The following is a 13,980-nucleotide window of genomic DNA, read 5'->3' as shown; positions in this document are numbered from 1 at the left end:
CTTCCTGGAGGAGGCAACACTGAGTTTGGACAATTTAGCTAGTTAGAGGGAGGTCTGGCTGTTCCAGGCAGTAGGGGTAACATAGTCAAAGGCACAGGAGAACAGCTAGGATTTACCCTCCCAAGAAACAACCCCCAAACAGACAAAACATATGAAAAGACAGTTTTCAAAACACTGGACATCCAGCAATGAAGGACACTGATGCCTGAGAGCCAGGAACAAGGTGAGCCCAGCAGGTGCCCTAGCTGACTGCCTTCAGCGGAAAAGGGAACAAAAACCAGACGGGACAAATGTTAATAAAAAACAAATAGCAAGGTGATAGACTCAAACCTGACCTTATGGACAATCACATTAAGAATTAATAGTCTCAACATCTCAATGAAAAAGCAGACTATCAGATTGGATAAAAGCAATACCCCACCCTATCAGGCCTACAGGAAATGCAATTTAAATGTAAAGACACAAATAGGTTAAGAGTAAAAGTATGCAAACAGATTACCATGCTAGTCCACCAGCCAAGGGAAAGCTGGACTGACTGTATTAATATCAAAGTAGATTTTATATCAAAGAATATTACCAGGATAATTTCATGATGATAAAGATGTTGATTCATCAAAAGGACATAATAATCCTAAACGTTTATGCCCCTAATGACAGAGCTTCAAAACATATGAAGCAAAAAGTGGTAGAATTGCAAGAAGAAACGGACAACTTCATGATTACAGTTGGAGATTTCAATTTCCCCTCTCAGTAACTGATGGAGTAAGTAGACAGGAACTCGACAAGGAGACAGAGGACTGGAACAACACTGTCAACCAACCTGACCTAACGGACACCTACAGGACAGTCCCCCCTCCCCACAACAGCAGAACACACATCCTTTTCCAGTACGCTTGGAACACTCACCCAGGTAGGCCACGTTCTAGGCCATTAAAAAAAAATCCCCAAACCCTCAAACTTAAAAGGATTCAAGTTATACAAAGAATGTGCTCTGACTACAATGGAATTAAATTAGAAATTAATAGCAGATCTCTGGAAAATTCCAAAATATTTGGAAATTAAGTAACAAACTTAAACACATGGGTCAAAGAGAAAGCGAGAGCGGAATCGCGAAGGCGCGGGAGGGGGAGCAAGCAGCGTGCCCCTGGCGCGACAGCGCCTTGTCTCGGGCTGGAAGCTGGTGTGTGTGGCGGGGAGCAGGACGGCCCAGACAAGCCTGGAGGGACAAAGACGCGTGCAGAACCTGTGCTGAGGACCTGCTACGTGTGGGCTCGGTGGCAGCCTCTTGTGCACACGGTATCTCGTTTAGTTCCATTAATGTTCTGTCATATTCTAACTCCACCAGGGAAGCCTGGGAGACTGAGAGCTGGGCCTGTTTTTGTGGTCCCTAATCTAACAGCTGAGAGCCTGGCCTTCGCCACCCCAGGAGGGCGTACAGGAAGTGCTGCTGGGGAGGACGGCTCGCTGTGTACGCGGTGACATCTGTGCGCACGCCCTGCGCACCTTGCTCTCGGTCCTGGTTCCTCCTCTGATCCCTCCGAGCCCTGCTCGAGGCAGGCTTGCTGAGCCTCTCTGACCGAAGACGGGTCCTGTACAGAGAGGGCAGGGTCTGGGTCCAATTCTCTGACTTGTCCCCAGGCTTCAGGCCAGCAGCCTGCGCGCGGGTGGCCGCAAGTCCTTGGTTTACTGTTTCTTTCATCAAGTACCTCCCCCAGATGAGTCCATGACCCCTTGGAGGAAGCAGCTCTGGACGGAGGGTGGCACGGAGCGGGGGTGTCCGACAGGCGCACTGGGATGCGGGATGGAGCAGCCTCGTGCTGTGCAGCTCCGCCTGCCTGGATGCTTCTCCCTGACCACGCCCCCGCACCGAGCCTCACCACCGCTGCTCCAAGTTCCTTCCAATGCGGCCTTCAGGGTTGGCCCAGGGTCTTCTTCCCTGATTGCTGTCCCCCAGGCTGGGCTGGGCACCCTTCCCAGGTGCATGCACAGTGAGTGCTTGCCCACCCGTCATGACATGCGCCAACTGCAGTCACAGATGCCTATCTACTAGGGTCTTTCTCTGATTACGCCATGAGCTCCTCAAGGGGAGACCCCACACTGTCCCTTCACTCACTCCGCTGTGGGCCCTACAGAGCCCCCACACAGCAGGAGCTCAGTAAACAGCTGTCAGTACACAGCACAACTGTGTCTACGCCCCCACAATCACGAAACCAGAGTGTGGCAGTGTGCACCGCGCTTGTCATTTCCTATAAGGCCCTGGCTGGTCAAGAGAGCACGCGGGGAGTCCTTGGCATAGATGCTGAGGACACGTGTCTGGGGACAGGCTGCCCAGGCTTATACGTGTTCGGGGGACCTCGGGCACAAATAACAGCTGTCCCATTTCTGGCTGATGACAATGGGCCAGTGAAGGGCAGGGGAGAACCTGAGCACCCCTGACATGGGCCCTTTCTGCCCCCTGGTGTCCATAGTGGGGAAAGACAGTGGTAGTTACAACCTCTGGAAGGCCCTCTGGAAGGCTGACAGGAGGAAGTGTTCACCAGGTCCCCAGGCTCCTGATTCCTGGTAGAACTACATGGGAATCCCAGGCTCGAGGGGACTTGGAGGTTGAGTGACCGAGCAAGGAGAGAGGCCCAGCCCAGCCATGTGTGGGCAGCTGGAGCAGCAAAGCGTGTACCCTTGATTTTATCACTTCCCCCTCTCCCTGGCACAAACATTCACCAGAGCCTAACCTGGTGGACTCTGTGCTAGGCACTTGGTAGGCCTGGGGAACATGCGGGACGGCAGCAAAGGCGCTGTGGTAAGTTCCTGGCGTTGGCCAAACTGTGTCATGGCTACTGTGGCCGCAGGCAAGTCACTCTGCATCTCGGTGCTCTCATTTGTAAACTGGAGCCAACACTTGCTTCAAGGAGTGAGAAAGAGTGTGCACGGACAGCCGGGGCTGAATCCAATCCCCTCTCACATGGGTCACGAGGATGAGGCTCAGACCACAAGCACCAGGACCTCCTGGGTGGAGGTTCCGAACTGCTCAGGAAGGAAGGGCTCCTGACCTAGGTACGGGGCGCTGGCTGCAAGCCCCCAAAGAAAAGAGGGCAGAGTAGTGTGGTTTTAAATAAGAAAGAACATGAGACCCCAATGACCAAGGCCAATCCATGGGAAGAATTACATTTTAAGAGTCTGAAAAGAAGAGAAATGACAGAGCAATTTCTGTAATGAGCGGATTCCAACAGGGCAGGATGGCAGGAAAGCAAACGCAGACGGTACACGTTCCACAATGGGGATGCCAGAGCCAGAGCAGGGAACTGCCGGGGCCCACTGTGCCTCCTAGCCCAGCCCTCCTGCTGCTCTGGGCCCTCCTCATCCCTCAGGGGCACCCAGTGGACCAAATGAGTGAGGAGACGAATAGATGTTATTGCCAAGACTTCAAATTGTTCTTCTCTGTCTTGATCCCTGCCATTCTTGCAAAATGGAGATTTCTGTAGCTGTATTTTCAGCCTTGGATCCACTTTCTGCTCTAGTCCAGCATGTCCGATTGCCCTCACCATTCCTTCCATGCAGAAGGATTCAAGCGGAACTTGTGTTTTCACCCAAACCAACCCTCCCCCTCCCTCCATTGTCCCTCCGCACCCTCCCCCTCTAGAGATGCAGGCATGGAACTCAGACCCCAGGCAAGGGCTCCCTCCTCCTTACCCACTACTGAATCAGCCACGCACAAAGCCCCGCTCACCTCTGTCCTTGAGCTCTGGATTCCAGTCCCTCCTTTCCACTCTGGCTCAGTGGTTCTCAACCTTGGCTGCTCACTGGAATCACTCAGGGATGCCTGAGTCCCAGCCCTAGAGACTCGGATTTGGTGGTTGGGGTATAGCTTCAGGAATGGGGTTTTAAAACTCTCCAGGTGTTTCTAATGTGTACCAAGGTTAAGAACTACAGACCAGGTGCTGTCAACATCCCATGCCCAGAATGTCTTAGGAGAACTGGTCTCTCCCATCAGGATTTCAAGCTTGATCACCCAAGTGACACCAGGGTTGTCTCTATTGATGCCCTTGTAGGTGAGATGCTGAAGCTGTAAGCCTATAACCAGAGCTAGAGAGGTCACCACCGCTCAAGGTGACCCATTCCTACTTTGCACAGCTGCTAGAAAACGAGTCTAAAACTGAGTCGTGTGTCTGTATTCCTCTAAGTTTCACCTACCAATCTATCCCAAGGTCAGACTGCACCTGTTTGACACAGGAGTGACCTTCAGACATTTGAAGACAGTGCTCCTGACCCCTCTGGGTCTTTCCTTCCCCAAGCTGGAAAAGCCTCAGGTGCTTCTCCTGCTCTGCATGACACAGCTCAGAAGATTCCAGATAAGACCTGCCCAGCAGAGGGCAGGATGGCCACCTCCCTGCTGGGAGAGGCCTATGCAAGCATCCTGACGTGTGTACGGGGCCCACAGGCTGGGACCTGGCCTTACCTTACACTGATCCAGGGGTGTGTCCTCAGCCTCCTGGAAGACCACACTGAAGGAGATGCTCTTGGGGTCGGAGGAGAAGACCCAGCTGATGGTGAGGCCTGCCTCGGCCACAGTGATGGGGATCAGGCTGTAGGTACTGGACCTCACAAACAGCTCCCTGTTGCCCTCCCCGAAGTTGGTGATCTCTTCCACTGTGAGAGGTAATTTGATCCTAAAAAAAAAAAAAAAAAAATGCAGAGAGGGCGAAGTGCACTGACTGGGCAAAGTGTCTGTGTCCACTGGCCAGGTCATCCGTGGCTCAGAGGTGGCTGGAGACCTCGGAGGCTCTTGGAAGGACAAGCCCTGGGTAACCTCGACCAACATGCTTAATTCTGGGATGCACAACTCCCTCCAGCAAATGTTTCCTTGAGTGCCCACGTTTCCTGGCTTAGTTCTAGGTAGCGGGGACACAGCAGTAAAAAATAGAGACGACAATCCTTGCCTGTGTGGAGCTGAAAGCCCACGGCCTGACCTGCTCCGTGGCCAGGAAGCCAGTGCCAAGGCTCAGTCCTGTTGCTCTCCTGACGCTGCTCCGCTGCACAGCTGTCCACGTCCTCACTCCCTTTCTCCTTCCTGTTCCATGTCCCCCTTTCAGCTAACTAGTTCCACGTGGGCACCCTGACCTGTTCTTAATGCCAACATCCCAGACTCTTCACGATGCAGGAGTGATGGAGGTGGTACGATGGTGTGGGGAGAGAAGCTTCTTGGGGCTGTCCCTTGTTCTAACTCTCACCAGGTGGATAAGAGCCTCTTCCAGAAGTTTCCAGGTTTTATAGACAGTGAGCTCCTCTGCAGACCCAGAGTGGGACGTGAAGAATGTGAGGTGAGGAGTCAAGAGAACTGCCTCACTTCGTATCTGCTGCAGGGCTTACCCTCTCGTAAGCCTCGGTCTCCTCATCTGCAAAACAGGGGCAGCCACGCCTGCCTCATGACTGGGGTGAGGATTAGATTAGAAGATGAACTTGATGTAAACGGGGAAATCTTGAGGCCCCTCCTTCTCTGAGTGGTGCCCCTCTTGCACTGTGCAACTCCAGAGGCAGCAATGCTAGCTCAGGATCACGGGGACAGGGTATAACTGCAACTTAGGAGTGGTGTGACCGTGGTGAGTTCCTCTCTCTCTATCAGTCTCAGTTTCTCATCTGTGAAATGGGAAGGTGGCGGCCACTATGGGCCAGGCTCTCCACTCAAGAACTTCATGTGTTAGCACAGTGGCTAGGTGAGGAAGGCGTGCTGGTTCCCATTCTACAAAAGAGGAACTAAACTCAAAAAGATTAAAAAACTCAATTCAGGTTCTCACAGGTCTAACGCATAGCCATTATCTTTCTCCTTCACCAAACTATCTTTTTGTGGAGAAAATATTATATATTACTGCCCCCCCTTTAACATAGGAGAAGAAACTAAAGTTCAGAGAGGTTAGGTAACTTGGCCCAAGACTGCACAGCAAGTCAGTGGTGGCGCTGAGAGTTCTACCTGCCTCCAAAGCTGTGGAGATGAATGGAAGTACTCCCCAAAGCTATGCTCATGAGAAGAGTAACCAATGATTTAAAAAACCCAAATGCTCTAAGAACAGCTCCGATACCTTTGGGAGAATTTAATTCAGTGCAGTACTTCTCCTTGTGTTAATTTTAGCTATATTTCTAATTAAGAGTCCTTGCCCAATATTTACAATTTTCAAGAATCTGAGGGTTGGTGTGGGGGTCCATTTTTGGAAAAGAAGTCTTTCTTATAATGTGGAAATCTTACTGCATTACCATGTAAAGCCACTTACTCTGACGGAGTGCCTGGGTGATGCTAGATCATTTTACGATTCTCCCCTGGCACCCAGTTACTTGGAGTGTGCCTATGTCTCTTACCACTCTAGACATCATCTACTCAGTGAGAAGAACCATACTCAGTCTCTCCAAAGGAGAAAAACAAATCAAGGGTTTCCATTTATGCTCAAATATAATCTTAAATAAAAGAAGCCTATTGTCTACAAGATTCATGTCACAAGTGTAAATTTTACCAAGTGACCCCAGAAATTCTAGTTTACAGGAACCAAGGAGTACCAACAAATTCTCTGTATTCTGAGATGATCCCAACCTTCTCCATGTTTTCAGATCCTCTTGCAGTGTGGTTGCCAAACCTTAGCTTGCTGTCACTCTCTTCGAAAGAGGCAGAAAAGAATAAATTTCAAGATATTGTCATTCTCCTTGCATTTAACTCACATGTCTGGCTGACCTAGTCTCTGTATTCATTTTATACCGTTCTCCTTAAGGATCTGCCTTGGATTCTGTGTGTTTTAATTATTTCTTAATCTCATGGTATTTCTCTTCCCTTCACTTGAAGGTAAGTTATTAAAAAGTCCTATTATGAACAATTTCAAACATCTCCCTGCTCTTCCCCACTAAGTGCAATGGAAGAACTTGAAAAGAACTCAGCAGACAACTGCAGCATGACTGAAGGGCAGGAAAAGGGAGGCAGGCCAGGCAGGGGCCCTGGGACCTGAGGAAAGTCACAATAGCTTGGTATCTCTGAGTCCCACCTACACATAGTTAAAACCACTCGTCCTACTAAGAACCAAGAAAATCACAACTTGAATGAGGAAAAGACAACCCACAGAAGCCAGCACGGACATCCATCAGATATGGGAATTATGTGTTAAGGCTTTTAAAGCGGCCATCGTAAAAATGCTTCAATAAAAATTTTAAATATTCTTGAAACAATGAAAAAGTAAAACACACCCCCCTCAAGGAAACAGAAGATATAAAAAAGAACCAAATAGAAATTTTAGAACTAAAAAATGCAATAACAAAAATAAATTTTAAAAAACTTCACTAGATGGGCTCACCCACAGTATGAATGAATATGACAGTTAAACTTGAAGAGAGAAAAATGGAAATTCCTCACTGAACAACACAGGGAAAAGACTGGGGGGAGGGGAAGAACAGAGTTTCAGCTTCAGGGACCTGCAAGACAATAACAAAAGATCTAATATTTGTATCATTGGAGTCTCAGATGCAAAGGAAAAAGAGAGTGTATCTGAAAAAATTTCAAAGAAATCATGGCTAAAAATTTCTCAAATTTGGTGAAAGACATAAGCCTACAGATTCCAGAACCGAGCATACCCCAAATAGAAAAAATCCAAAGGAATTCATGCCAAGATCTATTACAATTAAACTTCTAAAAACAAAAGACAAAGAAAATATCTTGAAAGCAGAGAGAAATGATGTATTATCCACAGGGAACACCAATTTCATGACAGGGGGTTTCTCATCTAAATCCATGGAGGCCAGGAGGAAATGGCATCACTATTTCAAGTGCTGAAAGAAAACTGTCAACAGTGAATCCTATAGCTGGCAAAATATCCTTCAGATAGTTTGTCAAATCCAGCAGTACATGAAAAGAATTACACACTGCAGCCAGTGGGATCTATCCCAGGTGTGCAAGGCTGGTTCAACGTTTGAAAATCAATCAGTATAATCACTACATCAACAGGCTATAGAAGAAAAAGCCTATGACCTCATCAATTGATGCAAAAACAACATTTGACAAAAATTCAACACCCATTCATGATTACCCAAGTTCTCTTTTATTGTTTCTAATTGTCACTGCTGTGAGTAGCATGCAAGGAGCATTCTAGTAGCTTTATCTTTGCACATCCAATCATTATTTCCTTAGAATTAATTCCCAGATATAGGCTTATTGGGTCACAGGGAAAGCAGAATACTTGAACTTTTGGTACATCCTGCAGCCAAGCTGCTCTCCAGAAAGGGTGGCCCAGACACTTCACACCCCCCAGCATCAACAGCAAGTGAGAGAGCTAGCTCTTTACTTCCTCCTGTTTGGTCTGCCCCATAATTCAATACAGTGTTTGCCCAAATGTGATCCAAGGATATCTTAGAACTGGTTGAATAAATTACCTATTCTCCCACACCACATCTGACCCTTAAGGAATTCTCCTAGTACCACTTTCAAAATAGATCCAGAATCTGCCCTCATCTCTACCAGTACTTGGTCCAAGGAACTAGGATTCCTACAACACCCTCCTAACTGGTCTCCCCACTTCTGCCCTTGCCCCTCCATCATCTCTTCTCCTCATGGCAACCAGAGTGATCCTTTTCCGAATATAAGTCAGATTAAGTCACTCTTCTGCTCTAAACCCCAATTTTGGGGTCCTGCTTCCCTCAGATTAGAAGCCAAAGTCCTTCCAATGGCCAACAAGGCTCTATGTGATGCAGACCTCATCCCCTCTCTGACTCTGTCTCCTGTGATCTCTCTGCTTCAGGCATGCTGGCCCTTTTCTCGGTCCTTGAACATGCCAGGCATCATCCTGTCTCAGGGCCTTTGCACTGACTGTGCCCTCTGCTGGAAATGCTATTCCCACAGATATATACCTGGCAACTCCATTACCTCCTTCAAGTCTAATCTTCTTAGTGTTACTCTATTTAAACCTTCAAATTCCCCTCCTCTTTTATCTTACTCTCTGTTTACTTTTTTCATAGCAAACACCACCTTGTAACATACTATCTAATATTTACTTACTTACCTATGTTTATTGTTTTATTGTCTGTCAACCCTTGCTGGAATATTCCACAAAGGCAGGGATCTTTCTTTATTTTGTTCACTGACGTGCTCCAAGCACGTAAAACAGTACCTGGCACATAGCAGATAATGTATAAATATCTGTGAATGAATAACTGAATCTGTTCAGTGACAATTATGCAGCTATTGAGCACAACACTGGAAAAACTGATGACATGAGAAAATACTCATAGTAAGTTTAAAAAGACTGCAAAGTAAGATTTAGAGTATTTGTTTATGTAAAAAATTATATATATATATATATATATATATATATATATATATATATATATATATATATATGTGCACAAAAAAGATTGGATGGCTAGGCCAGGTGCAGTGTCCCATGCCTGTAATCTCGGCACTTTTGGGAGGCCAAGGCAGGAGGATCACTTGAGGCCAGGAGTTTAAGGCTGCAGTGAGCTATGATTGTGCCATTGCACACTAGGCTGGGTGACAGAGTGAGACCCTGCCTCTATTAAAAAAAAAAAAAAACAAGGAAAAAGGTTGGAAGGCCGTAGGCTGTATACCAAAATGGTTTGCTTATCTCTATTTTCCTAATTTTCTAAAAGGAAAAGGTATTGCTCATACAATGAGAAAACTAAAGTTATTTTCAAAAAAGAAGAAAATGGGGTGGTGGAGGAATGACTATAAAGGGGCACAGGGAACTTTCCAGAATGACCCAACTGTACTGTATCTCAATTGTGGTGGGGATTACACTGCACTATTTGTCAAAATTCAAACACTGTCTACTTGCTTGAATCTTAATGCATATAAATTACACCTAAAAAAACAAAGCACAAATGGAAGCCCTCACTGGTGCCAAGTTAAAGCCTCCAGGTGGTCCCCAGCTCCGGCACCTCCCCGACACCACACCTGAGGAAGGCCCACGCGGCAGCTGCCACTTACATCAGTTCTCCAGACTTTAGCAGGCAGATTTCCGCATCCTGTCCCACAGGCACGTCTTCAGTGTCCTCAGGAGTTACCGAGTTTGACGTGGTATCCCTGAAATGTCACAAATGAGGACACAGCTGTTTAGCAATCAGCATGCAAGGTCCCACAACCTGGGTTCCACAGTCTTGCAGTCATGCAGTCAGATCCAGAATGCACCGGGAATCCTTAAATAACAGAGGCTGCGACAGAGGCCCCAAGAGACTCTGTGGGTAGAGGGAGGGCCACAGGGGCTGGGGCCAGGGCCACGCAGGCGGGAGGGGGAAAGACAACAGGGCCGCAGTGATGTTCCTGATGTCCTCCTGCTGGGTGTAGGGAGGGGTGAGCATAAACACAAACTGACCCTCCTGTCCCAGGCCAGCAGAGCTAACGCCATGGGGCACGAGCATCAGCACCACTGATTCCTGCCTTCCCAGTGCCAGTCCATGACTAGAGCTCACACTGGCCCATCTCTGGGGCACAAGAACAGGGTAGGCAACAGTGTGGCCCAGGGGGAGGTGATGGGACAGGACCACACATAAAGGGGGTGGGCCTGACACATCTCCTTTTCCCCTCAAAACTACGATCGCCCATGCAGAGCGCCAGCAGCGGGAGACAGCAGGGCAGTGCCAGGGCAGGTGAGCACCACGCACTGTCTCCCTCTCTTAGAAAGCCTCGGGGTATTTAAGTGATAGATTAAAGGCTCCATGAAGCTCTGCAGTAAGAATGTCTATTAAATTTTAACTCTAGGGGGGGACCAAGGGCAACATACGTAACCTAAACATCTGTACCCTCATAATATGCTGAAATAAAAGAAAAAGAAAAAAAAAATTTTAACTCTAGTGTCCCTATATTTATTTAGGCAAGGAATATTTTTAATACCTACTGAATTACCGATCCTCAGAACATACTGGCAGATTACAGTCACTGCACTTCACTGATGGGGACACAGAGGCCCAGGCAGCTCCTCAGAGATGGGGCTGGAGCCAGAACGAGATACCCTGAGGGGTGGGGGCGGGGCTGGCATCTGGAGTACCCACCCCCGCGCCCCGGGGCGGTTCGGATCATCAGAAACCCACCAGCGCCCATGTGCCTGCACTCAGTTCAAATAAGCCTGTGACAAGCGAGAGCTTCAGAAACAGCCTGCCCTTCTGGGGACTGAGTGCCGCCAGCCCTGAGCAGTGGGGCTCCCTCTAGCTCCCTCTCCCCGAGGGCAGGAGAGGTGGTATGATGGCAGGTGGGGTCACTCCATCGTGGTTCCAGCCTCAGCTTTGTGACTGTGTGACTCCTGGTGAGCCCCTTCTCCTCTGAGACCTCACTTTTCTCTTCTCTAAATGGGAGAAGGAATAAAAAAGTAAATAAATAAATGGGAGAGCGAGATGGAACCAGATGGGCTCCAGGCTCTGCTGGCTTGAGAAGGCCGTAAGCTTTGAAGGACTCGGAGGAGGCATTTTATGGAGCCCACTGGCTGGGAAAGAGGTGGGCTCGCTCGGGTCAGCAGCTCCCCACCCTTGGCCTTCTCCACGCTTCCCAGGGAAGGTGCAGCAAGAACATGTCCTGCAGTACCTGCTGCTGCCAAGGGCAGGCCTCTCACTTTGGTGCTGCCTTTCCTCCCTGGCCCGGCCCCAGCGGTGCTGACCTCCTCCCTGCCTAACACCTCCTTCCGGTTGCTCTTCCAACTGATTCCAGACCTCCAGCCCTCACCCGGGGACAAGCAGAATCACAGAATGTCAGTACGAGAAGCAGCTGGAGACCATCTAGTCAACCACCCACTTGACAAGGGAAGCAGAGGTCCAGGCCTGCCTCGTTTCACTTGCTTTCATCCTTGTCCAAAGTGCAAATGCCATAAATGAGATAAAGAAAGAACGGAGGATGAGAAACCCTAAAAATAGAAGTTAGTTCTCCCAATTTTCCCACATTTAGGATAAAAAACGTCCTAATTTATCATTCCCTCTCTTCCTCCATCACCCTCCTCTCCAACCACCATGAAGAAGGACACACCGACCACGAGCAGATGATTCACAGAGCGGGCTTCCCAGGCTCTGCCGGCCCTGGCGGGGCCCTGCGTGAGGGAGGCGAGAGTGTGGATGGGCGGGTGATGCGGTCTCGGTCTCAAAGGTAATGACTAGGGCAGAGGGCTTCCTTTCCAGTGGATTTTCAAACTGCAGGTCACGACCCATTTAGTGGGCTGTGAATCAATTTAGTAGGTTATGACCGACATTAACAGAAACGGAATAAAATAGAAAATACCAAATGCAAGAGTATACGGCATGTTGTGAGGATAAGTCTTTACGGGGCTCCTGTTTTGACCTTATGTATACACACATACACACTGAGTAGCCATGGAAAATGTATTTCTTACTGGGGGATGCAGTAGAAAATATTCAAGCAACTGTGAGAGGAAGTCAAGGGATTAAAAAATGTTTGAGAATAACGGGCAACAAAAACAGGACCACTAGAGGGCACCTCCCTCCTCCAATAGCCATTTCCTTTCCTTGCTGTTGAGGCAGTTTCCTCAGAAAGGATGCCTGAAACTCGCTGCCCACAGGACCTCCTTCCTCCCCTTGCCCGGCACAGGAGCCCACTGCTGGCTATGGTGGCATGCCCCCACCCTTCCTGCCGAGTTTCCATCCCTGAGCCTGCGCAGCACCTGAGCAGCACCAACCTGCTCGTCCCTTTGCGGGTGGGCACCCTGCTGTGCAGTCTGTGCTCGATAAATGCCCACCTATGTGCCTCAGGGTAAGGTTCTCTTCTGTCCCAAATGCTGCCAAAGGAGGACATAAGCAAGACTCCACTTCAGAGCCGAGTCAGAATAAAGCGGTGAGCACAGACAGAATCTACAGTATTTCCCTGTCACAAATCAAATTGCCTTAGCTTGTTTTTCATTTAATTACTGTACAACTTGAACCCTGCAGACTGCCGGGGGAGCAGATCCTCTGCTGGTGTAGCCCGCCTGGCTGAGGGAACGGACACCTACAAGGTCGCTAGGCCCGAGGCGCTTGCTGCCAGTCTTCCTGGGAGGGCTCCATCTAGCCTGCCTCGCTGGCCAGGCACGGTGCGAGGGGCTGCTTTGCTTGATTACACAGGCTCCGACGGTCCCTTTGCTCAGCTCCGCCCACGAACAGTCTCCTGAGAACTGCACAGATGACTATTTAAACTTCAATTCATCAGAGAAATCAAACCAAAGATTTGAGGTTCCTTGGCAGCACCAGCCACACTCCACGTGCTCAATCACCACATGGATGATGGCCACCGTGGTGGACAGCGCAGGAACAGAGCACATCTGTCACGGAAGGCTCTGCCGGCCAGTGCAGGTTTGGAAGGCTGGGCTGAACTACACCACATATCACCTCCACTCTGGGAGCTCAGGGCATTTTTTAATATTGTTATTATCTTATTATTATTAATTTTATAAAATTTATTTATTTATTTTGCTAGTAAGTTGCTAGTAGTTTTCCTTTGAGTCACTGGCTTCCTTTTTGCCTAAAAACCAAGTGAAGAAGAGCACATCCAGTATTCTGCTTTCTGACTACTTGGTGACTATGGTCTGACCACAACCATCGCCCGGGGCGCTGCTGAGCACGCCATGCCCAACTCAGCTGCTGATGTCTGGTGAGGTTACTTTTCTGCGGGTCTTGAGTCATCAACCCGTCCTCCACAGCGCCATCATCCACCAAAGCCTTGCGGTGAGACTCTTCTCCCAGCAGCAGCAAATGTGTCATCCCTGGGTCCTGGAACTGAAATCCTAATAGCTCTGGCTCCAGAACGCCAGGTCTCTGGGAAAGCGGAGCAAGGCAACAGTCTGACTTCCAACATTAACCTGCGGCAGGGATGTCTGCAACTTCGCTTTTATTCTTCCCACAATTCCATTTAGAAAATGTTTAAGTATTTCTGGGAAAATCCAAGACACATATGATTGGGACTCACCCTTAAGAAGTTTAGAGTTTTGTTTTAAAGAAAAGAAATGTCCTTGAAACAATAAACACTACCAACTA

General features: G+C 48.7%; 1 protein-coding gene across 2 annotated transcripts in view; it reads right to left on the bottom strand.

The window, feature by feature from the left end:
* Window positions 1–13,980, bottom strand: part of FYCO1 (FYVE and coiled-coil domain containing 1) — a 77,826-nt gene that overhangs the window by 7,451 nt on the left and 56,395 nt on the right. For both annotated transcript variants that reach the window (XM_012637993.1, XM_012638002.1), the window contains 2 exons: window positions 9,965–10,060; window positions 4,454–4,664 (listed from right to left, as the gene is read on the bottom strand). In XM_012637993.1, the coding sequence (XP_012493447.1) occupies window positions 4,454–4,664; window positions 9,965–10,060 (307 nt within the window). The remainder of the gene's footprint in view (window positions 1–4,453; window positions 4,665–9,964; window positions 10,061–13,980) is intronic.

This window comes from Propithecus coquereli, unplaced genomic scaffold, assembly GCF_000956105.1.
Source record: "Propithecus coquereli isolate 6110/MARCELLA unplaced genomic scaffold, Pcoq_1.0 Scaffold1, whole genome shotgun sequence".
NCBI lineage: Eukaryota > Metazoa > Chordata > Mammalia > Primates > Indriidae > Propithecus > Propithecus coquereli.
This window is presented reverse-complemented; position numbering and strand designations above follow the sequence as displayed.